General features: G+C 45.6%; 1 protein-coding gene across 5 annotated transcripts in view; it reads right to left on the reverse strand.

Annotated features, from left to right (window-relative positions):
- CEP192 (centrosomal protein 192) overlaps positions 1–27,954 on the reverse strand; it is a 2,773,731-nt gene that overhangs the window by 67,951 nt on the left and 2,677,826 nt on the right. For all 5 annotated transcript variants that reach the window (XM_069620824.1, XM_069620822.1, XM_069620821.1 and 2 more), the window contains one exon: positions 27,577–27,692. In XM_069620824.1, the coding sequence (XP_069476925.1) occupies positions 27,577–27,692 (116 nt within the window). The remainder of the gene's footprint in view (positions 1–27,576; positions 27,693–27,954) is intronic.

Here is a 27,954-nt window from a genome sequence, read left to right on the forward strand (position 1 = left end):
ACCGAGCTGTGGGGTAACGACCTTGTTGACAGACTTCGAGGGTTTTTCTTTTGGCGCTGTGTTGGTGGACGTCTGTGTCGACGGAGGTCAAGACGCTGTAGCGTTGACATACTTGGACGCTCAGGGCTAGTCCGGCTTTCATAGTATTTCTTTAGACGTCAAATGATTAATCGGCACTGATATAGTCAGTACAGGGCACTAGAGGGGTCAGGTACACTGAGCGCCACTCTTGACTCTGAGGCTTGCTGCGTGGGGGTGGCAGCTGCGCCGACTGCCGCATGCTGCTTGAACATTTCAAGCATTGAGGATTTAAAATCCTCCCGTTCCTGGCGGGTCGTAGGTCCAGCTGACGGCTCACCTTCCGTTGACGATGGCACAACTTCTTTTTTTCAGGACCTTTTCTTCTTTAGACAATGTTTTTTGGGGGTATGCGCCTCGGTTTCGGCCTCAGAAGACTGAACCGTTGACTGCACCAGAGATTTTGAGGGTGGTTGAACCAGAGAGAGTTTTGCAGCTCAGTCGCGAAGTGATTTCCACTGCATCTTGGCGCACGACGGACACCAGTCATTCCCATGCCGAGGCACCAGAGACAACGCCTGTGGGTCGGTAAGGGACATCTTGGTGCCACAATCGGTACACCGCTTGAAACCAGAAACTCATGCAACCGACATCTCGCATCGAGAATTTTGAAAAAAGAAGTTCTGACAAAAACGAAGAGTCGATGCTACTTACTAAAGCAGCATGTTAGCGCATGGAAAAAAGGAACCGAGATCGAGGCGTAGTGACGCGCTACTTATACAACACCTGACATCACGTCCGGAGCCGACGACCAGACGCCGAGCAAGACGGATCGATGGTCAACGGCTGAGTCGTGGTCGACTACGACCACTATCAAAAAAAATTCTAAAGCAGCAAAGCTGGAGGGAATATCTATCAGATACAACTTTTGTGAGATAAAAGCAATCCATTGAAATACTCTCCTCATTTCTGCAGGCCTGTTGTGGTCAGGTGAGTTTCACCAAATTCAATTCCAGCATTAGAACCACATAACCATGCAAAAAAGAAAAGACTGAGCCTAGAAAAGCTTCTAGAATATTAAGCTCTGTATCCAAGATCAAGTTCTTAGCCACATGTTTTTGTAGCAGGATCTATTTGGGGTTTTGCAAGTGGCCATGTTGCTCACTAAAACATTCTCGGTGTGGTACTTGGGTTCCAAGGCACTTACCTCATCAACTGAAGAAGAGATGCAGAACTCTGCCCTTTTATTGAAACATAAGTTCCTGCCTCATGGGAAGGATCATGTGCAAGATTATTCCTAAGGACAAGACAGACCAATACACGTAGCATTGGCGACGGTCAAGACTAGGTCTCAGGAGGGGTCAGGGTGATAGAAAGCCCACAATGAGCACACAAAGTGAAGGACACTACAAATTACTCTCAGTCAGGTGTATATCAAAAATACATATACATTTATTAAAGGCCTTTTAAATCTAACACAAGCAAAGATCAGAAGTAATACTTAAACCAACACAACACTACTATAAAACATATATACAGAACCAATGGTGTAAAAGAATGTCACACAGTAAGGGTCCACAACCTGTAAGGAAAGGGAGCAAACAGTGCGAATATACTTTAGGCAGTCCTTCAGCCAGTGAGCCTATGGGTGACGGGTTGTGGGTGAGAGTCCAGCGGTATCACAAAAAAGTGTCTAGGAACGCGAGATTGCAGCAAATCCAGTTGTATATTACCAATAGGGCGTATATGACCCCTAGAAGGATTGCAAGATTTAAGAATGCCGGGATACAAACATGTCCTAAATGTGGGGAGGTAAATGCGGGAATGATACACATCTTCTGGGCATACCCTGAAATAGGGAGATTTTGGGGTGAGGTAGCTCACCGCTTGAACGAAAAAGGGATCAAACTGGAAGTGGAATCTATGTGGGCGTGCATGGTGGGAGGGTTCCCCAGGCAATGTAAGATGAAACATGTGAGCAAACTCAAGGACTTGGCTTACATACTAGCCAAGCGCAGAATAGCCATGGGCTGGAAAGCTACCAATAGACCAAGGGTGGAAGTGTGGCGGCACGATCTCCAGAAATGGGTGGACGCCGAGACAGTGATGTGGAGCGAGGCAGTGGGCAGAGGTGGGGATGACCTGGGGGAAGACAATGATGGCTTGGAGGCTTCTAGTCGCCACACTATTTGAGCCGGCTCGGACAGACTCAGGGGGAGATGACTCATCGACAGGCGCAGGAAGAAGCACACCTTTAGAGGACACGATGGAAGATGATGTAGTGGAGTAAGCTCGGGAGGGTGTGGGGAGTAGAAGGGAAGCGATGGATAGGTAATATTATTGTTGTACCTATGACTGTTGATCATTGTCTGGTTGCTTTTGGTTATTTATGTTAAAATCAATCAAAACTTTTTTTTTTTTAAAAAGAGTGCGCATACACACTGGAGCAGAACAGCAGACCAAGGGACGAGAGCAGCGGGCTGAAAATCCTAAGGGTTTCCTACTGGAGGTCGCTGCCTCTGACAGAATGCGAAAGACACGTGGAGAAGGCCAGATCCCAAAAGTGAAGATTACATTGTGTTCCAAGGACGCCAGCGGCCCTCCCTGGTGAACGGCAGAGTTGGGGCGGCGAGGCCAAGCCTGTGTTTCTAACCTTGACTCGTGAATTGAAAATAGCAAAGCAAGAAAGAAGCGCACACAGCCAGTGAGTTGGCAAGCGACCTGAGAGACTGGTGTGTGTTAAAGCAAATGAAGTAATAAAATTATATCACAAGTGAAGGCTGTATGCGTGTGGATGAGACATGAAAAAAAGCAGACCTGTAAATGAATTTTAAAGTAAAAAGCAGCTCGGAGATCAGCAATACTAAGTAACGGAGTGGTCCGGCGAAAGGAAGTATCCATTCGAAAAATCTCCTTGAAAGGTACATTTTTTGAAGTTATAAAGCAAACAGACAGCAAAAGCAAATTAAGTTAAAGTAAATAAGAACTCGGAGTCGAAGTGGTCCTGCGGTGCTCTGGTAAAAGAACCACACACATTCGAAAGTCTTCGAAAGGTGTCCAAGCCCGATTAAGGGAGACTCGAAGTACAATAAGCTTGGGGAAGGGACCCCTCACACCCCCCATGCAGGTTTTTGTTGCACTGTGACATGAGAGGTCTGGGTCCGACAGAAGGGGACCCACATGAACTGTGTGCTATAGGGTCTGAGCCCGGCAGAGGGGGACCTTTGTGAATTTCACGTTGAAATACAGTTTGAAAGTCAAGCAAGAGAATAACGTGGAAATCCAGGCGGGCCTCAACTCATGGTTTGGAACTGCTTAAAGTGTTAGAAACCAAGCCAGAGTGTGACGTTCTGCCTACGAAGACAGCCTTGCTCAGTGAGGTTAACGCGAGGAGGAGAGCTGGTTCAACCAGCTTTATTCTTTTAAACACTGATTTTTATTTTTGCATACATTTACACTTTTTGTACAAGAGATAGGGCAGGCATTAGGTTTTTGTTAGTATAGGCCATTTTGATTTGACAAACTCCACTAGGATTGTTTTGTTTATCGTTTGATGGTCAAGACTACGCCCACCTTAGTTATAGGGCAGGATAGGAGTTTCTCCAACCCCCACATTTTCAATAAAGGTTTTATAAATTGTATTCATTGATCCAATGTGCCAGTGTCATACTTGTGATACCATGCCCCACCCACCCCCAACTCTCCAGAGTCTTGAAAGAACAAATCTGGCATGCCCACAGCTGCTCAAGGGGGCTGGGGGAGGGTGCGTCCCCTCTACAGATTGCCTGCATCGTGCCACTACAGTAAGTCCTTCTGAAGTTTGGAAAGAATCAGTATGCAGACGGGCCGATTGCTCTGCTCTTTGCGCCAACAACTTGCTAAGTGCAGAAAGGTCTCCCTGAATTCTAAAAGTAAATTGATTAATTTTGTGTACCAGATTTACCACACCTCGGCAAGACTATACACATTTTCCTTATACTACAGACACATTCACCAGCCCAGCCGACTTTATGCACTTGGAATGGGAATGTCCACATATATCCCAATACAAGGGGGGGGGGGGAAGTAATGTGCAGGGTTTCATTTATTGTCAGTGAAAAACTTGATCTGGATCCCACGGGATGAAGTGGAGGCGGAGCGTTGCTATGGTCCGTATCTCTGATGGAAACTACTAGGTACACTTTACGAAACGCTCATGTCCTGATTCTTCAGAGTTTTCGGTGACAATGCATGTAACGCTGAGTGCTATTGTGACACTGCACTGATGAAAGACATCAAGATCTGGAACATTTGAAGGAATTTTCAAAAGAACCAAAAAGTCATACGGGCCTTAAAGAACTGTGCATTCGGATCGAGACCCGCTGGCGTCTACTTAAGGGGACTCCTTTCCTTGGCTCCGTGAAGAAGGCTGTGACCCACTAAAGCGAAACGTCCTGGGACTCCCTTACCCCAGTGTGGTGGGGTCCCTTCCAAATCCAAGTAGAGATTCATTTCAGTGACGTCGATCAACTACTTTTTGGTCACCCTTTAGCCTGGCTTAGTTAGACCTATCCAAGGACTTTTACTTTCGAGGACAATTTTCTACAATTTGAAAAACAAAATGTATTAGTAGCAACGGAATGTCGTTATACTTCCGTCAGTATGCACATGTATGACTTTGTCTTATCTTTTGCTACATGTCTTTTTTCTATTTTTTCTATATTTGTTTACATTTTTTATGTGTGACTTTGGTGAAAAAATGTACACCCATATATTTTGTACCTACAATTTCTTTACAAAAAAAATATGTAAAAACAAGGACAGCCACTTAATAAAAACTGTTCCTTTGCAGACTAATGATCTAGTACAAGTGGATTATTAAGGTTCTCTCATGTACCGCTATCCTTGGTAAATATACAAATGGTGACACCCAAGGATAACGCATTGTCTTTAAACCTAGACTGCAATCAATAAGCGGCAGTTGGCGTAGACTTTTCCAGTCAGGACACCCCCACTCTTTGTACACAATTGTTAATGGCCCAGAGTCCTGAGTCTTGGTAGGGCTCTCCCTCCCGTATCTCCTGGATCCCACGGGGGCTCTGTTGGGATGCACAAGGCACCTACCTCGGGCAGCCCAGAGGCTGGTGGGCTTTCGCTTGGTGTGGGCCCGTAGAAGGGTGGCTGTGTCGTGGTGAAAGGGCCCAACATGCAAACATGGCTGAAGACGTGGTATACTGTCATGATATGGAAACAGCACTCACACACTATGCCCTTGCACACCTGTCCACCATAGATATGGATGTACAATACTTGCTTAATGTTGATGGCTGACTTAAGTTAGAATTGAATGTGTATTGCCTCTCTTGGTTTTCACAATGCCTTCAAGCCATGTCTCATGATTGTGGGTCGCTGTTTGTTCTGGACTCTTCTGTTAAAATGTTTGTTATTGTAAAATCAATAAACAAAATGTTACAAATAACAACTTTCTAAGTGCAGGAGAATGCTTCTCATGTTGAGCCTGGAAAAAGGGACCAAAAGGACAAGTTGCTACAAGGCCAGACAAAGTTCCCTCCACACAGACGTGCAGGTGCTCAACGAAAAGAAAGTGACTGCTTTATATCTAGCACCCTCTCCCACACAAAGAACATCTTGGTCTATAATGTGTTCTACCAGAAGCTGGTAAAGCTCAATTCCTGTGTTGGAGTAAACCGGGAACACATTTTCATCCAGGAATGGCACATGCCTGCTATGGCATTCATTATTTTGGTGAAATCCTTTCTGGCCGAGCTGACTCTGAAGGGGAGAAACCTGCATTGAAAGTGAAGGTTCACGACAGTGAATCTGAGAAGTTTGTAATGAGGCTTCCAAATTGGAATGTGAAAGAAACGTGGCATCTTGCTCAGTCAATCTTAACAAGAGAATCCGACACCACTGATAAGCTCAGGGAGAAATAAAAGCACATTCCATGCCAGAGATAGGCCTTGCATCCTTACAGACTTTCAGGGTGGTGGCTGAGCATCACCTCAGAACGAGAAAAGAAAAATACAGGAGTACTCTGATGGAGCACAACCCGTTGGACCATAAGCATTGCCAAAGCTATGTCCCCAACTTGGCAACCTAACGTATATCTATACATATCAACAGATCTAGACTATCAATCATATATTTGTCCCCTAAACACTGCCTGTCTGATGAGCATATATTTGTTATTGTACCCTAACCACTGCCTACATCCAGATCCCCCTCCCAACACTCCTTCGCTCAGGGATTCCACTAACTGAACTGGCGCCCATCTTGAATCTTAAGGTTAAGACAAAGGTTAAAAAAGGACAGGTACCCAACTACCTGCAGGCCCGCCAGATTCTAGTTTGAAAGAGCACACATTCCATTGCCTGTATTCTTAGAAGTAGGTCACTTTCTGAAGAAGTGCTGGAAAACCTACAGAAGTAATAGAGGCGTGGAAGGATGGATTGGAGGAAGGAGACAAACTCCTGGAAACTACCAAAAGCAACCAGGATCCTACACAAATAGGTTTCCACATCTGAACATGCAGCAAATAGCTGCTGCAGACAGGCCAACTGTGGATTTGGACACATTCTGGTGCAGCAGATGGGGGGAATAGAACTCTTCTGCCGCTGGGAAAGCTTACTTCTATTGTCATGATTCCTGCCCCTCATGTCCCCAGCCCTCCAAGATGTCAGGCTGGAGCCAGGCCACGATCACCTACATGGCCCTCAAGGGCCTCTCCATCCCTCCAAAGACCCACTTGGAGTCAGACTTGGCGCTTGCGGCACCAGACTCACTCACTCCCATAGGATAACATTGGGGATTGGACTTTCAGTGCATTGATGGGGACAAGATGGATGCCCCCACATATTTCGGTTCCCAGAACTGCATGTGCGGTCTAGTCTTTTGGGTGTGGTTCAGCCCAGAGACACCTGGGATACCCAGAGACTATTTAAGCCACACCCAGGCTGAGAAACATGCTTTGCGTTTTCTGCACCTGCAGCGTGACACTCACCGTGTTCGGATCGGTATCCAGTAGGCCTGCATCTTTCTTCTGCGCTCAGCTCCTGCAAGAACAAGAACATCGTTAGGAACAGCCTTACCTTGCGGCGCTTCTGCCCTTCATTCGTCGTTACTTCTGTTCTGCGGGCATCTTCGGCGGTGTCATTCCCATCCCGGCACGCCGCTTCCTAAGGAAAAGCGAAAAGAACAGAAAAAAGGCATTAGTAAGCATTCTGCAAATCTTCGCTTATTTTTAAATACTGTACAAGCTTCAAACGCTTACCTGAATCCCAGCCGCTCTGGGGGAACTCTGTATCCGGAACTTCTCATACATCTGCAAGTGGGAAAAGACACTCCAGGTTAGCGTGGTGTTACATATCGGCCCCGTCCTGCAGTACCTCCTGTTTCTTGTGGCCACATATGGGGGCAAGCACGTTCCAGAACTTTGTTGTGGCTTCGGTATCGGTTGCCATGGCGTCTGGCCATACAGCAGAGAACATCGCATCAGCTCAGACGTTCCGTGCGTAGAGAACGCGTAAGGAGGCTCTGCCCCCCTGCACCATAAAAGCCGAAGGGACTCAGCGGCTTGTTGCTACTAATTGTGGCGTTACGCTCCTACGGTTTCATCCCGTTCCAGTGCCTTAGTTCTTTTCCTCTTGTTATTTGACTTCCTGGTTATTCGTCTACTTGGATTGTCCTTGCCTGTTCCTTCAACCTGATTTTTGAACTCTGTTGCCGACTTCGGATTGTCCTTGGATTGCATTTGCTTTTTCCTCCATTTTGTTCAGTGAACCTGCTGCCGAACTCGGACTGTCCTTGGATTTCCACTGTGCTTTCGCCTGTCTGGTGAGATTATTTTTCTTGCCGCTCTACGCAATTTGAACTATCTTCCTACGCGGAGTACCACGCTGCACATTACAAGACTGCCTCACCAACCTGGTCTGCGTTTGTGTTATTAAGGTAACCATTCAATTCTCCTGTATTGTTCATTACCTGAAATAACCAGTTTTTCTCATACGTGTGGATTCCTGGAACTATATCATCCTTTTCTACTTCAACCAAGTGCATAGTAGTGACGCTTTCCAGTGTATGCACCATCCTGTCACTAGTGCGACCCTCGTGCCGCCCGGGTATATTATTCCTTACTAACCTTCCCGTTTGTTGTTTTGTACCTGTCGTTGTTTTTCCTTTCGACTGGTACCCAACTTCCCTAGGAATCCGACTTATCAGGTCTGTTGAGGGTTGTATCAGTCATAGTGAGTTTGTGGTTATCATTTGTCCATACTCATAGTTTTGGGTTTTCTTGTAGGTTCATCTATTAAGGTCCAACACCACTTCAACCATTGTTTAGGTACTTAGAGAAATATCTGATTGTCTAAATAACTCCATATTGCCTGATCGCCTCTAATCATACTGTGTTTTCTTTGCAGCATTGGTTATTGGCGGTGTGTGTTCTCCCGCTCTTTTAGGCGATAGACATCTCTGCTGGTTTTTAATGAAACGGCAGAGAGGTACATCGTAGAAAAGAGCCCCTTTTAGAGGAAGCCTGAATCACAGAATTCAGCGGAGCTGGAATCCTGGAGGCTGAACCCAAACCTGTTAAATCCTACCTCCCTCTGCACGGTCGTCTTACCCAGGCTCCAACCAGCATACGGAGCAGTGAGTAACGGGTGGAAACATCTAGAGGCGCCGCACACCGCGCTTACCCACCGCATTTGTTCTTCATAACCGGCATCCACGCTGAAAACGTCGCAGCACCTAAAAGAAACAGAAAAAGAACTCTGTTCAATGCAAATACGAAAGGGGTGCATCGCGTTCTCACTCGCCTTCAGCGCTACTCATCTCAGCAGCACGCCGCAATCCCCGGACGCCGGCCATCATCGAAGGAAGGAAAGGAACAAAGTTAGAGAACTGTTCAAAAGACTCATTATACTTACCTGTCGGACTCTTGCCAGTGAAGTAACTAGGCAGCAACGAGCTGGCATCAATCAACGCGCCCCTGCGCTGAAAGCAGGATGGAGAGCACACTACCCAAGAGAACAAGGTGAGCTGTGGATCAAAGGGAAGGGTTGGATCCCGGGGAAGAAGGGGTTCAAGCACACAGAGACAATAGAGAGTTAAAATCTACCAATCCTGTGTTTTTCAGGCCAGTCTCCAGTCGAATAGCCTCCAGGGAAGGGTTCGAGGTCGTAAGAGGTCAGAGCAGGCTGAGTGACGTCAACGTGGATACCAGGTGAGCGTTACAAATATGTACTGGCTGATCATTCTTGTTTATGCGCTCTGGGTAGCCTCTAAACCCGCCAAATGCCCTTTTGCAGAGTCCCTTTTACTCTGGCCTTTTTGGAAAAACTAATGCCCAACATGTTTAATAGTGTCAGGGACTTGGTTGTCTGGGTAATGGTCAGCTTTTTTTAATTCAATGTCCCAACTATGGTGGAGTAAAACCGGTCTTCCCCGTCAAACAAAGTTTGAAAAGTGTTCTTGCACGTCTGTTGGAACTATGTGGAATGCATCCAAGATGATTAATGCATCACAGTTGCCATGCACATACCACCGCTGCCTTGTCAATCTGATGCTGAGAGGATTGTGCGCCAAATATTTAGTATCCGACAAGTCACACTTGAATGAGGCCTGCCGATGTGGTGGAAGATCCTATGAGAAATCTGCATTTTCCCCTCTGAGTTTTGATTGGCTGCGTCCATTAAGCCTGTTTCAGGTGAAAGGCTGAATTTGCACTGAGCTTGCAACCGAAAAAAAAACAGTAATGCGCATTATAAAGAATCCAGGGAGTTTTCGTCCCTTCTCCCAAAGGGGGAGCTACCCCTTTGGGTCTACGGAAGTGTACCCACTATGCAACACCCAGCCTCGGGGACTAGGCAAGTGGGATCCCACTGGGGGTGATCCCCCAAACCCCATTGGGTACAAGGAATACCCAAACGCAGACTACATCCCACCTCCCCCAATATCAAAGTCTGACATGTTTGTTGGTTATTTGGGAGTTGAACAGGGCAATTTTGCCACCACCTCAGAGAAAACATGAGCAATGGAATCGCTCATTCCATTGCTGGGAGGCACCTAAAAGCAACCCCCCCCCCCCTCAGAACGAGAGAGAAGTGCCTGGCGAGGGTGAAACACTGCTCTGTGTAGCTGCACATAGGAGGAGCTGAGAGCCAAGAAGTCAATGTGGCGTGCACGGGCCAACAAGAAAGGAAGCAAATCAGCAATAGAGTGCCGACGTCCAGCAGCTTAAGTGAGGTGCTCCCAAGCAAGGAGTCAATGGGCCTCATCATGAGTCGGGTGGTATTCCCACCGGGATACTGCCCGCGCTAATAGTGCTACCGCCACACAGTCCGGCACTATTAGCGCCGGATCACGGGTTTGATGGAACGGTCCTTCCCCATTGGGCCCATTTGGGAATTCCCCATTTCCCATAGGACCCCAATGGGGAATTTTCGGCGCCATAAGATTTCGCCCCAGCTTAGAGCTGGAGGTAAATACTGCCAACCCGTGATTTGGCGGACCCTTAAATGTGGCAATAATAGCATTGCCGCCGCATTTAAGGGTTACAGCCCAACTCGTAATGACCCTGAATATGTGGAGTCACTGACCATTCAGATCATTGAAGAGTTGAGGGTACTGAACTGCTCAGCCTGGAGATTCCGCCTCCATCACAAACCACGCGGCTGGAGACGATGTACACTGCAAGGCACAGGTATCAGCTGAAGATGAGAAAAAGCAACTGGAAAGGGCTATAGAAGCCTGTAGCCCAGTCAGGGTTGAAAACATGAATGCCCCACAAGGGGGTGAAAAAAGCAAGCAGACAAGGCTGGAGAAACCCTTGGCCCAGTTGAGGCCGAGAATTAATGAATTAAACTATATTTCGAAGCAAGAAACTCCATAAAGACAACATTAAAAAAAGACTGTAGAAGTTTAAAAATTGAAAATACATTGAATTACTGCAACTATTTACAACAGAAGAAAAGACAGAATACGGTACAAATCCATAGAATATTTATCATTGCAAACAATCATTTGGACAAATTGTCCGCAAGCAGCTGTATTGTAGCTTCTAACATATACAGAGCTGATGCTACCTCTCTAGATGGCAGAGTATAAATTGCGTTGCTTCTTTTGTCAACCTGCAATTTGACTTCCTTAAGACTGGTATTAAAAATTTAACCTAAGGTCATAAAGAAATGGATAAAAAACAAAAAATGGACCGTCTCATAAGATAAAATCACATTGCAGGGACAGAAAATAGTTGATTCTGGGTCTGTGTAGTTTTTACCGTGACCCTTGATTAATGACAGAAAACGTCTAGTCCTCAAGTGAAGCAAGATGCTCCTTATTCGCCTACGGTGGAAACAATGTATATAATCGCATTTAGCCCACTGCAACCAAAATCGTTGCACCTGAAGACTGACCGATTCTTTATCTCAACGCGGCCCTTCGATACTCCATATATTTTTTCCACACCATTGTAACATCGGCTTTAGAGACGCTTGCCAGAGCAGAATAGAAACCCAACAAGTCAAGACTCAGATATTTTTCCAAGTTTATTCAACCAATTATTATACCAATACAGATATCCAAAGAGATGACTTCTTGTAGGATCTCATGCGTTAAATGAGTCTTGGTTTCAGACCATATTCTCATCCAGACCCACAGGGCTCTTAAACGTAATATCAACTATGTAACCCATGCTTAATTCTTAGTGGAGCAAATACGTTGAGGCACTCTTTACAGCCCCCAAAATATTCCACAAGAAGCGATTTTCTTTAGCCTGAATGGATTGACTGGACAAGCCCCACACTTCTGCACCATAAATACATGACGCAACAGGCTTAGTCCAGTATATATCAAGTGTAGACTTAATGGTCAACCCACCCACCTCGAGACCGAATCTATATAATGCACCACAGGCCTGGATACATTTTTGTGTTGCCTCAGACATGTGGTCAGTCCAATTTGCCCTACTATTGAAGGGCATCCCCTAAGTACATTTTTCCACCCAACCGAGCTTATGTCAGGAAGCAAAAATGGGTGGCGAGGGGTACATTTTTGATCTGCCTTTCTACGCACAACTTGAGATTTAGCTCTGCTGTCCATGTATTTAACGTAGGCATGGACAAGATTCTGTAATGCTAGCAGGGTTCGAGCCAGCAAAATTGCATCGTTGGCATAATACAGAACGGAAATATTTCTCTGCTTAACTCTAGGTGTCTCCTTTGTAGCTTTATTTAATTATTTCGCAAAATTGCAGACGTAGAGGTTGAACAATAAAAGGGGCCAGGATGCACCCATGCCTGACCCCACATAGAATGTTGAATCATGGAGATAATTTTCCTTCATTGTCAAACCTCACTGCTGCTTTCAGGCCTGTATGTAGGGAGATCAGTATTTTCAAGATAGGGGCTGGCAAGCCCACAAATTGTAATAGGTTCTACAGCTTTTCGTGACTTACCCTATGAAAGGCTTGACGAAAATCCATAAACCACAGATAGACTGGACAGCCATAACCTTTAGTATACTTGTCTAGGAACAAACTAAGGTTCAGGACTTGTTCCTCTGTGCCAACTCCAGTCCCGAACCCATATTGCTCCTCAGATAGTATACAATTTTCTTTTGCCCAGTCCACCATACAGAGATAAATCGCCCTGCCTAGCAATTTTGCAGTGGCATCGATCAGGGATATTGGCAGGTAACAGCTTGGATCTAATTTATCTCAGTTTTTAAAAATCGTAATCATTATAGATTCCTTCCAGCTATCTGGGAATATGCATCTAGCCATGATGGCGTTAAAGACTTTAGTGAACACAGGAACCCATATTTGTTGTTCGGACCTAAATATATATCTGTTGCCACCTGGTCGGGACGGGGAGCCTTTCCAGGAGGGATAGAAAACAAGGCTTCCTTTATTTTAACGACCTGGAACTCAAGGAAGTACCAATTGTTTATGACATAAGTGGGATATACTCAGCTATCTGTTTCTATATCAATTCTATCTCAAGTGAACTTGTTCGATTTATACCTGGGCAGGATTAAGAGGGGTTGAGGGAGCTCGAGTGCCAGATGAAACTATTTTCCACAATTCACTTTTATTTGTTTTTTTTTAGCTGCCTTTTCCAGTTGCTGCCAGCGTTCAGTCTTCCACTCCTCTTTAGCATTTTATAGGGCGGTTTGTATAGGAATCTTGCTTGACACATTTGCATTATTTCGATTCTGATCCTTTGCTATTCTCAAAAGTGTGGACTTGAAGCTTCTACAGTCTGTGTTATACCATATTGTGTTCTTTTGATGACTTAACTGATGGACAGTGGTTGTATTAAGTCAGCAGGTGTCAATAATACTATTATAAATATGTAGATGAGCTGCAAATGGAGCAACAAAGCTCAATAAAAGTAAGACGGGCAGCTATTACGTTGTTGGAATAAAGTTTTCTGTCCATTGCTGCCCATTGTATGTGCTTCCCGCTGATAGATGTTCCATGACTGTTCTTTTGAGACAGTGTAAAAATTGTTATTATTGCCTTAAGAAATAGTCAATATCATGGGATCATGGTCGCTCTGAGGGCGTTGTTCAATTTTTAAATCCTGAAAGTACTGCCAATCAAGCGCATACATTAAATAGTCATCAATTGTTGAATTACACCTGGAAGTGCTGAAGGTGTAATACCCTGGTAGATCTGCAGGTAATACTCCATTTACAGATCACAGGCTACGATCAGCTAACTGCACCAAAAGCATAGATCCTGCTCTATTTGTTATCCCATCGGTCATGATCGGTGGTCGAATAGTCAATGCTGCATCTACTTCTTTCGTTGCATCCAGGGTTAACAAACAGTCACCAAGCCTTACATTGAAGCCTCCCCCTACTATTACAAAATGGTTCATAAAGCATTTAGAAAGATCAGCACTTGGACTGTCCAAACAGTTTAACAAAGCAAGAACATCAGGTCCCAATCGCCTGCACTGCGAGGCGTTCTAGAAATTAAAGACAGTTCGCACACGCTTCAAGGCCTTTCACAAAAATGTTGACCCTTAACACCGTACTGAAGAAGGATTGTTAGCTACATGTAGAGCCTAAGAGAGTTTTAACATAAATAACAAGACCTCCACGGTTTCTCCCTCTTTGATTCTGAGTAGCCGAGACTGAGTACCTTGAAAATTTGATGGGTGTAAGACCTAAATCTCAGGTCTCCTGAATTCAGGGTCTCAGAGCTTAGATTTCAGACCGGCAATGTTCCAGGATAGCACTATAAGGCACCCTACCTTCTGCAGTGATCGGTATAAAACCGCGTCGCAGATGTCCAGGAGCTGTATTGTAGACTGGATCCATGGTCTGGGCAGGCAGTTCAGGTTTCGCCGAGCTGCTTAAGGATCTCTCCAAAGCTGAGGGAGCCATATCCATGATTTCGGCTGATCCAAGACGTCTCAGTTAACCAGACTCATCCCTAAACTCCATAAGTGTGTCTTGCCTTCCTTAAATCATTGAGCAAATGTGGGCAAATACCAATGTTCAAGAAGGTGGCACTGTTGGGTGCCTTTATCTAGGAAGACCTATGCCTAGCGAAGAAAGAGTTTCGCGCTTTTTCCAAAATATGTTACAAATACTAGAATATGTCGCTCTCATACTGCAGCCTCCACAGAACATAGTCTGACCGTATTCGTAGCAGGGGTAGCATCTGGTAAGAATTCTCGATAATGCCCAGGTGTTCCCTCAATAATTTGTCTAATCTTCTCCAGTATGCATTTTTATTACCATGGAAGCAGCCCTTGGAGTGCAGATCAAGTTCTTCTTTCTCCAGCCATCTAGCGGGTCGGCTTTCCTTTTTCTTGGGCAGCATAAAGATGCGCGCTGTTAGAATTGCTGATACAATTGCTGCTATAGGGTTTGGAAATTAAAATGTGACTAATGGCTCAATCTGCACTCAGGCTGATTTACTGCCGACTTGTTAGGGCTCCGGCCCTGTAATGTTCACACGCTTGTAGATTTTGTAAATTGCTGCTAGTCCCATTACCAGACAATTTAACAGTTTGCTCTTTGGGGTCTGCTTCTTGAAACTCCTGTTGGGCACACAATGAAGGTCCTCTTGTATTTCCATTTCCCCTGTGCCGATGCCAGCTGCCACAGCTGCATCTAGCATGTTTGTTGGATTTAAGGCACTTACTGCTCCTCTTGCTGGAGAGGTTTAATCGTCATCTTGGTCTACCTAGATTTACTAGATCATTGATTAGATCTAAACTTTTCCATATTAAGATTTGATCTTTAATGCGCTCTTCTCTGATGCTTCCAACCACTTGCAGTATGTCCTTGCCCATGGTCTCTAGCCTGAATAGGCCTCTACAGATATGGTCTAGAATAGATTTTCCTTAGTACAAAACCATATTTCCATCGACTCCGGAGGGGCCAAGGCATTGCTGGCCGTATGGGGCACATCAAGCCTGCATTTGCAGCAGTATCCAGCAGCTTGTTCATGCATTTTTCTGGGCGGCCGGATGATTTCTACTTCTGAGCATATAGCGGAGCCTGTGGCACTTTGGTTCAGGCCTGCTTTGGCACAACTTGCTCTTACACCTCTGTCCCTCTGCTTGTGACCTGGACCTTGGTTGCAGTTTGCAACCTCTATTACAATCTCTATGGGATTGATGCTGTGACGTTCGAATCGAGGACTGATAATTGAGCCAGCTGTTGATTGTTATAGATGGGCTTGGTTTGCTGGCGATACTGGCAGTGGGTATTTCGAACCAGAACCTGGAGCCGTACTTCGTGCAGATAGAATAGCATTTCCCCCTCTGAAGGAGTGAATTTCCTCATCGTTTGGAGAAAATCCAATAGTTAGTCCATTTTGCGGCTGAGCCCATCAACCAAAGGGTGTTGATGTTCAAGGTTTTTATACCACCACACAGGTGCCATTTGCGTGGTCTCTCGGCGCTCTGGCGGTTCTCTGAAAATCAGAGGGGTGGGGGGAATAAAGTTAGTGGGAGGAGCAGGAGAAAGCGCAAGGGAGCTATGATGTGCTGTCAGCTTCAGTTCGGATGCGCCGTTCACTGAGCTTGGGTGCGGGATTTGGGAGGCGGACGTCATGCAGTGTTGTGCAAGGTTGTGTGTGCTAGGTCTTGTTTTTGCGGCATTGTGAAGTATGTGCGGTTTGCTGTGCTGAGGAGTTCTGATTGTTTTTAGTGAAGTGTGTCAGAGGTGTATGCGGAGGGTTCATCGTTAGTATTAGTTTGGGTTGTTTATGGCCATTTCTGATCTTAAACTTTCCGGTTGATTAGTTGTGCCTTCCTTTATTCCGTATTCCCTTTATAGTTGTATCAGTAAGGTCGCTTGTGCAGTGATGGGTCCTGCGCTACACTGCTACTCCGTCGGTTGCCTGAACTCTGAGGGGAGGCCCCCAATTCTGACTAGGTGCCTGTTCCCAGCCCAGAGGGTGATCAGCGAGGGCAGGGTGTTCTTAATTTGATTTCGTTCGGAAAGTTAATTTTCTAGTGGTAGCGTGGTTGTTGCTTAGTCCAGTTCCCTCTAGGTTGCCCTTATTCGTGGCATGCCTGAGGGTGAGCCTCCCTTTCTTATTTCCTTTCTGGGTTTCTCTTGGACTTCTTCCCTAGCCATAGTGTTTCTAGCTGATCACCCTCTCTTTTCCGGGTGCTCTACGTTGGGCCGGCGTGGTGTGACCCTCTTTCCGGTCCTATCACTCATTCTTGTTTTTCTGGTTACTTCTCCTTTTCCCTTTGCTTGGTTGGTTGCGAGGTGTGAGGACCTCGTTCAGTCGGCTTTGTCGTGTTCCTAGTTGAAGAACTAGGTTTTCAGCAATTTCCTGAATTTTGTATGGTCTTCCACTTGTTGTATTTCCTTGGGAACTGAGTTCTGTAGATTTGCGGCCAAGCAGGAGAATGCTGAACTGCCCGTTTCTTCTTCCGGGACCATTTGGGTTCACAACGGATGTCGTTGCAGGATCCCAGGGTGTAGATGGAGAATTTATTTTCGATTAAGTCGGCTCCCTGGCCGTGAATTGCTCTGTGCGTCATGCACAGGGTTTTCAAAGAGATTCTCTTTTGACTGAGAGCCAATGTAACATCCTGAGAGCTGCAGTGATGTGATCTCTTCTGCTGAGTTTGAGAAGTCCGAATGCTGCGTTTTGCATTCGTTGTAGTTTCCTCATTAGGTATTCCGGCATTTCAAGGTGTATGCTGTTAGCATTATCAATCCTGGACATAATGAGGGATATGATGGCCAGTGTTTTGTGCATGAAGGAGAGGAACAGTAGGATCTTTTTATGGTTTATAGGAGGAAGAAGCATTTCCGGATTATTGCATTGACTTGGGGTTCAAGTGTTAATTCGTTGTCCATGAGGATTCCAAGGTTTTTTACAGCTTTGGATGGCGTCGGCTGGTTTCCCAGTTCTATTGGCCATGGGATGGGCTGGTTGTTTTTACTTTCGTTCGGTGTAATCACGATTTCAGGTTTGTCTGCATTGATTTTGAGTTTGTTAATGTTCATCCACTGGTAGAGCTTTTTGAGACACTCTCCTAGGGGTGCATTCTCTTCTTGTATGTCGCTGAATTTGAAGATGATTTGTGTATTGTCTGCGCAGTTGTAGCATGTTAGTCTGTCTTTTGATGAGGTTGATTAGCGGTGTCATGTAGATGTTGAAGAAAAGCAGCGATAGTGAGGAGCCTTGTGGTACTCCACAGGAGGAATCCTGTGGTGTGTATTTGAAAGGCTTTAACCATATCGTTTCTGTCCTTTCTGTGAGGAACAATTTAATTCAGAGCAGTGCTGTGTCAACAAGCCCTATTATCTTTTTATTAGGATGTTGCGGTTGACTGTTTTCAAAGGCAGCTTAGAGATTGAGCAATATTAGTGCTGATTTGATTTTGGAGTCTGCATTCATCTTTAGGACATACTGTTTCCAGTAGTTGGTTATTTTCAACGTGCTCCAGTAATTGTTCGTAGACATAGGTTTCTAGTATTTTTGCCGGGGATTTCAATTTTAGAGATTGGTCTATAGTTTGAGAGGTCTTCCACATCGCCCATTGTGTGCTTGATTAGAAGCTTGATGTAGGCTATTTTGAAAGCTCTTTGTACTTTCCCAGTTGAAAGGTATTGATTGTATAGGTTTTGGTAGTATTTCGATGGTGTGTCCTGTACAAGGATAGATTTGTTGTGTAATTATAGATTTGTAGATGTCCGGAGGGCAGGGGTCCATCTGAGAACCTGCCATGTTGCATTTATTTACCAAACTTAGTCGTTTTTCTTTCGACATCTGCTGGAAGCAGTGCATTTTGTTAGCCGGTCCTGGGGTTGGTGGTAGCTGGTGAATTGTCTGGATGATGGGTCTGCTGTGTATGTATGACTTGTGCTTGATTGGGAATTTGTTCCTGCTGTGTGTGTCACTCCTTTCACCATCTGTCAGAGGTTCATGGTGTCGAATTGCTTGATTAACGTTTCTGTGAGTTGGAGTTCTCATCCTCGAACCATATGTTGAAGTCGCCTTGCATCGCAGGTCGGAGACCTATAGATTAGAATGAATGTAAGGTTTAATTGTGGGTCCATGGTAAAGTGAAGGACGAGGGATTCGCAGTTATGGATTTTTAGAAGGTCGGCTGTTATTATTAGGTGTTCTTTGTAGGCTATCGCGAGTCCTCCTCCTTTTCCGCTTGCTTGTTTGCATTTGAAGTTGTTTGATAGGAAGCAGAGTAGGATTTCTTTGTAGTTTTCAGCTTGTACGGTTCCTGTGATGAAAAAGATGTCTATTTGCCCTGTCACAGAGTAGGTCATAGATCTCGATTGCGTGTTTGGACATTGATCTGGCATTGATTAGGTTGTAGTCTAGTTCCGTCTTTCGGGCCACTTGTTCTGTTCTGGTTTGTGTATTTGGGTGGTTTTGTTGGTGGTTCTCCCCATCGTGTGTGGGTTGTTGAGCGAGTTCAATTGTTCTAGTTTCGTCGTTCAACAGATCGGTTAGGTTTCTTATTGGGTTTATGGCCTGCTCTGGCTCTTCCTCAGATTAAGAATGGTGATGGCAGATGTTCCCTTGTTGCTTGGTGATGTACGGGTGATGGTGTGGTTCCTCAGTTTTCCAGCTGTTTCATCCTTTTTTCTTTGAGGTTCCGATATCCCGCTGGCTAGTATGGATGATGTCTGTTCTGGTGATCCATCCGTTGTGAGGCAAGTTGTAAGGTAGAGCGATTTTAGTCATTTTTTTGGGCCACTCTTATTCTTCTGCTGGTTGTGGGTTATGGGTGTGCCTTCTGTACGTGTTCTGTAGTTTGGTGGTGTGGATGTCTGCCGTGATGAAAAATAGACTTCGGTGGGCTGGTGTCGTTTCTATATATGCCACTTTTCTCCTTGGCTAGTTTGCTGTCCACCAAGGCCAAAAGTATTCGACAGAACTCAAAGACTTGACGAGATCTGTGTTGGAGTTTAATAGGTTCAATGGATTGGAAGGGTTGGGTGGGCTACTGCTAGGGCCATCCAGTGGGTGAGGAACTCCAAGATCCTGTCCGATTGTTGCACTCTGTGAGAAACCCGAGGGTATTCTCACTCCTAGACCCCTTGGATCCTCTGTGCAGGTGGCCTGGGAAAGGCCATCACTCATTGATCCTGAACCTGGGGTTGGAGAAGCAAGGGAGGATCACCTTGGTGAAGGGTCCTTGGGGACTGGAAGTGGGGTGCCCCCCGGAAGGGACATGGTATCCCCCCCTTTCCTTATTAGTAACAAACCCAACCCTTCACCCATCTTCATGGGCTGTTATAAGCCAGTGCCCCTCATTTCTCCCCATTCAACACTTAACAGTACTGGGAGGAAGAAGAGGTAACTAAGAACTCTTACCACTTTGGTACTGGGACGAGGAAGATGCCTGTTAAGAATTGTAAAGGTCAGGCATGTCCCGTTGATTGTGGTCAGCTAGGGCTGATTGGACATCCACACCTGCAGCCTGTCAAGGGGCTGCAGGTGTATAAAAGGAGACCAGCCCAGCACTATAAGAGAACGGGGAAACCTGTGCGTGGAGGAACGACAGAACAGCAGCAGGAAGGTCAGTGCAAGCGTGGCGTGGGAGCTAGGGCTCCATGGAGCAAACCGAACATTAAGAAGGGAGCTGTGCAGAGAGGCTGTCCCTTTTATGCATGTTCAAGATGCTCGTTTCCCTGTAGTGGGACATCGACACAGGGGTGGCCGAAGGGCAGGAGTTGCATCCCTGATTGAGGAGCAGAAGGCCGTACAATCCAGGCTGCTGTGAAGTCCCGGAACGCGACCAGTGAGTTTCAATCCATTAAGAAACATGGTGCGCGAGCATTTAAACTAGTTTGTTGGAGAAATACTTTATCGGAGTGGTCGCGTGTTTGAGGAAACACGTTTCCGAAGGTTTCAGATTCAATCCATTGTCCAATACTGAATGACTGGGAATACTTTGTATCCGAGTGGTCGCGTGTGGGAGAAAACAAGTTTTACAAACTCTCTGAAAGATGGCCCTTTCGTCTGAAGTGAATTAAAGAAATATTACACTACAAGTTGAAAGGAAATCCTAGTGCAACCAGTGCCAATTGAATAGCAAATTGAGCATAATCCATGTTTCTTTGAACACCGAATGGAGTGAAAACCCAACAAAAGAGCAGCACTGTTACATCTTAAATACAGAAGTGAAATGAAACTTCAGAGTATTCTAAAAGAAAAAGAAAACACTATAAATGAGGGCACCAAAAGTGGCAAAGAACTTGGAAAAAACGAAGGATATCTTTGGTGCTGCTAAACTTAAGTCTTGGGGAAGCAATCCCTGAGACCTGAACATTTGTGCTGCTGAAATGAAGTTTTGGGGAAGCGAACCCTGAGACCTGAACATTTGTGCTGCTGAAATGAAGTCTTGGGGAAGCGAACCCAAAGGCCTGAAACATTTGTGCTGCTGAAATGAAGTCTTGGGGAAGGGAACCCTGAGATTTGAGACATTTATTAACTTGAACCCCAGGACCTGAGGCTCTTTAAGATGAGGTAGCAATACTTAAGAGATGGATGGCGATGCAGAACTTACTCATACATCAATTATCAAACCGACTCAGGAAGTTGGCAAAACTCGATACTGTTTTATTTGCAATTATCTAAAACAGGGAGTACAACAGACATCCTCCAATGTCGCACACCAAACTCTCAACATATTTCATAAAAAACGCAGTCTTTATAGTAAAAACTCATCATCATTGACATCATACTACATGGCAAACTACAAAACCTACTAGGGAAAGTGATAGGCTTACAAGGAACATCTAAGTATATGTTCCATACTGACAGGGGTTGTGATTGGGTCTCTAACATCAGGTGGACAACCAAGCCCTCCTCTAGTGCAAGTCATCTTCACAAAATACACGACGATCTACTGGTTTATTTATTTATTTCTACTGCACTGTAGCCCGCAGGCATCAGGGCACCACACGTACACACAGAATACGTGGCCCTCTACAATTGGTTGGCATACATGTACCCTTCTGGAATATTCCACCTGCTAGCAGCACGCAAGCTGGTTACCCCAGGTGCTGGGAGGGGTGGCCTGGTCATGCCTCCCCACCCAATTAGCCCAACATCTATCATCACTCCTGCGGTCTGCCATATACTTAGGCTTTCAACTTGGCCTTGCAGAAGCTATCCATGCCTGAGAATAAAAGGGAGTATGGCATGGTCTTATCTTCTGATTTCGGTGTAGCTTGACCCAAAGTCTATTTTGATCTGACCATGTGACTGGAGACCACGTTAGAGCTTCTCGTTGCATGTAATACTATTAAATGATGAACTCTTGACACCTTCAGTGTTTTTTCATTCCACTTCAAACAGAAGTTTGTTTCTTTTTCACGTTCATTGGAGCTTCTTGATAGACAACCAGACTCATGGTGTTCTCAGTTCTTGGTGCTAAGCCAGCCAGCCTTTCTTGAATTCTTCTTCGCCATCAGCTATTTTCCAACTGTGCCAAACGCAAGCCCTTTCCATTCACAGGGTTTCAAGGTTGCTAAAGTGCATTGTGGAACATCCAGATTCTATACATTCCTATGAATATACATTGGCGCGTCCCGCAATCTATTTACTACATAGCCAGCCTTAAGATTACTTTGTCTACTTGCGTTGCTGCATCTGTACAAGTGTGAAATTACTTTTGCATTTTCTTCATTGCTTCTTCGCACAAGCATCTTCAATTCGATCCCGAAATGCTGCTTATCCTCAACACTTTCTTCAGATTCTATAGAATGTCTATATTCTTTCATCATTTGTATATTTTCTGTGTGTGTCAGTTCTGCTTCGTATGATGTTACCAGTCCTTTTTCTCATTCGTTTTCACACTTCTTCCGGAACTCTGTCCAGAAGACCATTATTTCTTTGTGAATGCATATAGGGTTTTCTTAATGGATAACCTGTCTCAAGAATTCCTTGCAGCATTGGCATCCTCACTGGTACTGCATGTGTCGCAATTTTCTGGTTCCCAACATAAAGGCAACATGATATGATATATGATATGGCATTTGTAACGCGCCTATACCTACATGGGGGCGGAGCTCTTGGTAGAGGTACTTGGCTCCTCCTCTACAAACTTGAGGCTAGAGTCTCAAGGCTCTTTGGTGTTTGTAACTATATTACTGGGAACTTGGGGAAGGGAACTCTGAATATTAATTAAAACAGTGTCATGCTGAACTCGAGAGGTAAAATTGAGACTTTGTTTTATGCTTGGGGAAGGGAGCTGAAAGGAAGCTGTGAGCTCGAAGGGGCTCAGAACTTTATGTTGGACACTGTTTCTTTTGGTTGCTGACATCCCTACACATTGTATAGATTAGCTGTGAGGGCAAGCATAGGTTTTGGTTTTGGACACAGAAAGATTCTTCAGTTGATCTCTTTGACTCAGACTTTGCTTAGTTTTATTTAGGTAGGGAAATCCCACCTCAGCATAGGACAAGTTAGGCGGTTAGCCATCCTAACATAAGCACAATTAAAGTGTTTCTTTGAACTTGAAGTCTGTTGTCTGTCGTACTGCATGATGCCTTCACAACTCCCAATTTCAGCTGTACAAAGATTCAACTTGCTTCTTCTCAGGGCTTGTGCCAGCAGGATCTGCTGTCTAAGGCCCCAGCAGTGGGTCACCACCGGTATCCAGACCTTCCATCGAAAATCTATTCATCTAAGTCATTTCCATCAAATTTTATTCATTGAAAATACTTTCCATCGAAATGCATTTTCATTGAATAAAATTTGATGGATATTCGATGGATTTTTTTAATTTAAGAATTGAGGTTAGGGTAAGGGGTAGGGCAAGGGTTAGAATTAGGGTTAGTGTAAGGGGTAGGGCAAGGGTTAGATTTAGGGTTAGTGTAAGGGGTAGGGCATGGGTTAGAATTAGGGTTCGAGTTGGGTTAGGGGGTGCCTTGAGGGTTTGGGGGGAACCCCCCAAAAATAAAAAAATCATGAAACGTTAAATGAAGTTGGCCAGTGCCGAAATACTTTGAATATTTCAGCACTGGACAGCTCCATGTAACGTTTTAATCTGAAAAATAAATGCATCAAAATGCTATCTTTTACATTTAAAAGTACATAGCCATCGAAACTTGTCCATTCCTATATTTGATGGACAAGTTTCGATAGATATGTACCTTTACATGTTAAAGATAGCATTTCGATGGATTTGCTTTTCGATGCATTTCCATCGAAGGAAAGACCATAAACCGTCGCCACCTTCTCATTCTCCTTTGAATGTCACATCATCATCCTCTGGGTTACCCGGACCCTTCATAGAAGCAGATGCAGATACAATATCAGCAGTGTCTGTGCAGTCCCAGCCCATATTTACATTGAAATATGGGTCAGAATTATTATCAACGGGGGGGTGGGGGGGGTGGGGAGGAGTAGGGGGTTGCAGAGAACTCACAACAAAATTGGATGAGATGAGGTTGAAACAGGACTATTCAAGGACTCCTTAGACTTGGCGAGATCCACCTTTGTGGTGATTAGAGTTTGTTTTGAATTAGAAGGAGGAGAGATGGAATGTCCCACACCCGCCTGTTTAGCGTGAGAGCCGATAGATGCCACCCTGCCATTCGAAGACTAAAGCCTTTGGTGGTTTGGCAATCTTCGCCTTTGCTGGTGGCAAGCACTTACTCATAACACTAACCCATCTATCAGGCTCTAGACACTTAACTTGGCTGCTACAGGTCCAGGCAGGTTCGCTGTCGAGCTTTAGAAAGTAAGGTTGGGGTTTAGGGTGAAAATGGCAGCTCAGCAACGAATAATGGGGCCAATCAAGTAGATCAAACAGATACTGCTATGTATATGTTTTGGAGTATATATCTGTGTGTGGCCTCATTCAGTCACAGCGGTGTCGCCTTTTACTGCATTGAGCTGTGCTGTTCCAGAAAATTGTGCAGACCCCCACACACCGTGGGTAATAGGCAGCGCTCAGATGCCTGAAGGTTCGTAACGCTATATAGATGCTAATTATTATTATATAACATACATTACATGTATATTTGTTTGTGAATTAAAAAACAGGACTGCAATATATCGTATTTCTCCAGCCTAACTTTTCTGATAGGGATGGCTAAATCTATATTTGTGATTGTATGGACTAGTGTGGTCGTGTATTTATGACACTACTCATGTTCTTGGCCTGTCAACACACAGGTGTTTCGACCTCAGGAGCAGATGTAATGTACTCCGCTTTGGGCCCTTCACGAGGGGGGGGGCATTTTTGGTCCCTCTTGAAGGGTTGTGTGTTCTTTAAAACTGTGATCGTGCATATGTCTTCAAGCATGTCTGTTGAGGAGGATCTGTAAGTTCTCCCATCTCAGTATTCCCTATCTGTACTCGAGATAGGAAGAGAGACATTCCCATCTGCAAATTGCAGGGAGGTGTTGTGCAGTCATCTCCACGTATAAGGTTGTCACAGAACTGGGGCCGTGTTGGATCTATTTTGCGTACCGCATCAGACTGGAGACCCGAGCGGCGCAGTATGCCCGGAGACGTCGAGAGAGAGAGAAAAAAAAAAAAAGAACGCAAGGGCCAATCTACAGTGACCCCTCGCCATGCTGTGAACCAACCCTGCCTTTTTCAAGACACTAATTAAAGAAACCAGTGATGTCCAACTGTCAAACAACAACCAAACATTTCAACTCTGGACTCTGTGATGGTCTCTCTGTTGCCACTTTATGTGGCCTTCGGGGTCTTGCACTCCCAGGCCAGTTCTGCCCTCCAAGAGGGATGAGTAATGTTCATCTGATGGCTCAGGTGTGTTCATTGTGTGTTAAACCCCTTGTATTTTCTCGAGCCTGTCAGTCGGCCCCTTCTCGGACACTGTTTAGACCGTGAGTGGGTCTGGAATCCTTGGCTGCATCTGTGGCGTTTGGTATTCTATCAACTGCCTTCAAGTGTTGCAGGACCCTCTTCCTCTTCCTGCACTGTGACTCTGTATTCCTCAACCTGATGTTCGAAGATCAATGCGAACGGGAACCCCCAGCGGTAGCATATGTTTTGATCAGTAAGCTACTGCGTCAAAAGGCAACATTCCCTTCTCGTGTTCAGTGCCATGGAGGACAGATCCTGATCGAGGTGGATTTGTGTGTCCACAAAGATTATGAGCCCTTTCGCTCTGGCTCTCTGTAATATATCAGTTTTTTGGTTATAGCAGTGGCATTTCGCCAGCACTGCCCTTGTTCCCTTAGGTGGGCTCCCTCAGCGGTGGAATCTATCAAAGGTCATCTCTGGGTCGGGCGGGACCTTGAAGAGACCGTTGATAAGCATTTATCGCCTGCCCTTGGCACCTAGTTGCACATTTTTTCAGGGGGGCCACCCGGCTATGTTGCGCTGCCTTTGTGTCCTTTTCCTGGTCTCCTGTGGTCCCTAGTGCCTAGCTGGTGTTCTGAGTGCATGCAACTGTTCTTCAGTGGCTTCAGCCTCCCACCCCCTCCTTCTGGTGTCCATGCTTCTGTCGCTGCTTCCACTGTCTCCGCTCACCCTTCTGTGCTTCCCCCTTGTGCTTGCGCTTGCTGCCACTGGGGGGGATTGCCCGTCACGCTACTTTTGTCCCCTCGATTTGCTCTGCTCCCTGGGGCTTTCCCCTGCTCCTCGTGTGCACAGGGTGGCTTGCCGGGGCTGTTGGGGCAGAGTGAGTGTGTGCCCCCCCCCTGTTGAACACTGTTCGTTCCCGATGAGGAGTGGGCCAGGGGCTAGTCTCTCCTGGCGCTGCTGACCATTCTCCCCTTTTGGTGATGTCCCCGTGGCCTTGCCCCCTGTTCCGGCACTGTGCCGCCTTGCGGGGGTTACTCCAATGTTGCCTCTGGACCCCGGTCCTCTTTGGGGTTCTGGTGTTGCTGGGGGCCCAAGGGCCTTTTGTGTGGTGCTACGCTGGTGCGTGCTTGTTCTCCTTCAGATGTGGGCCCATAGTCAGGCTCTCCTGATATTGCCTGCTCCCCACACCCTTGTGATAATACCTGCAATATGTGAGGCCTAGCTCCTCCACGCTACTGCGTTAATACTTGGGGGTGGGCCGTTTTTTTTTCTTTCTTCAGGTGCTGCAGGGATAGCCTTGCTGTGTCAGGCTCCCTGCCTTAATGTCTATAGTTGGGCCCCCTGGCTATGGGTATGCCCCCACTCACCTCCTCACTGCTTATGGAACACTTTCCTGGGGCTCTGCCCCTCGCTGGGTCTGGGGGGCCTGCTCCCAGTTTCCCTGCTGGGCTCCTGCTCTTAAGCCGCAGCTCCATCCCTCGCTGGACAACTGGGACCTGTTCTCGGCTTCCCTGCTGGGCTCCTGTTCTTCTGCAGCAGCTCCGTCCCTCACTGGCTCATGGGCTCCTGCTCTTCCGCTGCCCCTGTCTCTCAGCGACGTTACAGGCCGGGTTTCGTTTCCCCTGGCAGCCTCGTTCACCCTACACCCAAACGCCTCTGACTTGAAGGGTGCCTTCCCTGATGTTTCCGATCACCGTTCCTGCCTTTACCTTTCAAATCGGTTCTTTTTTTAGTGCATTTCATTTGGTTGTTCGCCGCATTGAGAGGGAGGCGGTGGATAACGCTTCCATTCTGTCTGCGCCACCTGGTGGTCTCCCCTTAAGTATATTTAAAACAAAACGTGAACAGGAGATTACAATTCACAAACTACAAGGATTTCCAAATCATTGCTAAGTTGCTGTTACAATGTTTTAATTAAAGATTTCAGACATTTCTGACTTTGTACAATCCGCCTGAATTGTGGGATAGCGGTTATGACCCATTTCAATTGCTACAGTGCTTCCTATCGAAGCGGACGCAAACACTTTCCTTTAAGTCAGACACCACCGTCTCTATGTTTGACCACTGTATCAAAGTCCCAGAGACCAAAGACCAGATGTTTCCTCTACCAAAAGTTGCTCCCCCCAAATTCCAAATTACTCAACTATACACCCAAATAGGTCAGTCTATGTTCAGTCTCAACATCATTCGTAATATCTCTAACACATTCTGTGAAGCCATTTTTCAAAACATGCATTTTTCAAGCAGGCAAATATATTTTGCATCCCAATTGCTTGTGTCGTTTTCATAGCCCTCCTTAGAAACATATTACATACCCAGTCTTGAGAGCAGATGCATCAGAGCTAGATCTCCTCCTAGGCTTTATCAAAGCTTCAGTTTTTACAAGACATTCAGAAGAAGCTCTTTCCAGTTCATTATCTGCTTTGACTCCCTGGTGATGAACATGTTGCTGTATTAACAGTTTGCTTATCATAATGACAAAATGAATCAATTGAACTGTTAAACAATCATTTTTCAAATTACACCAGCCTTTACATAAAATCCATTTAGCAGTGTGAAGAACAAGCTACTTACCTTTGGTAATGACCATTCTGATGGGTAAGGTGTTCCCGCTCCAATGGACTCCACAACTTTCAAATGTAATCCACGCACAGAAGTGACGTCCTTGATATACATACTGAGAGGCATGCACC

Source organism: Ambystoma mexicanum, chromosome 5q (genome assembly GCF_040938575.1).
Source record: "Ambystoma mexicanum isolate Mex_15411 chromosome 5q, UKY_AmexF1_1, whole genome shotgun sequence".
NCBI classification, from domain to species: Eukaryota; Metazoa; Chordata; class Amphibia; order Caudata; family Ambystomatidae; genus Ambystoma; species Ambystoma mexicanum.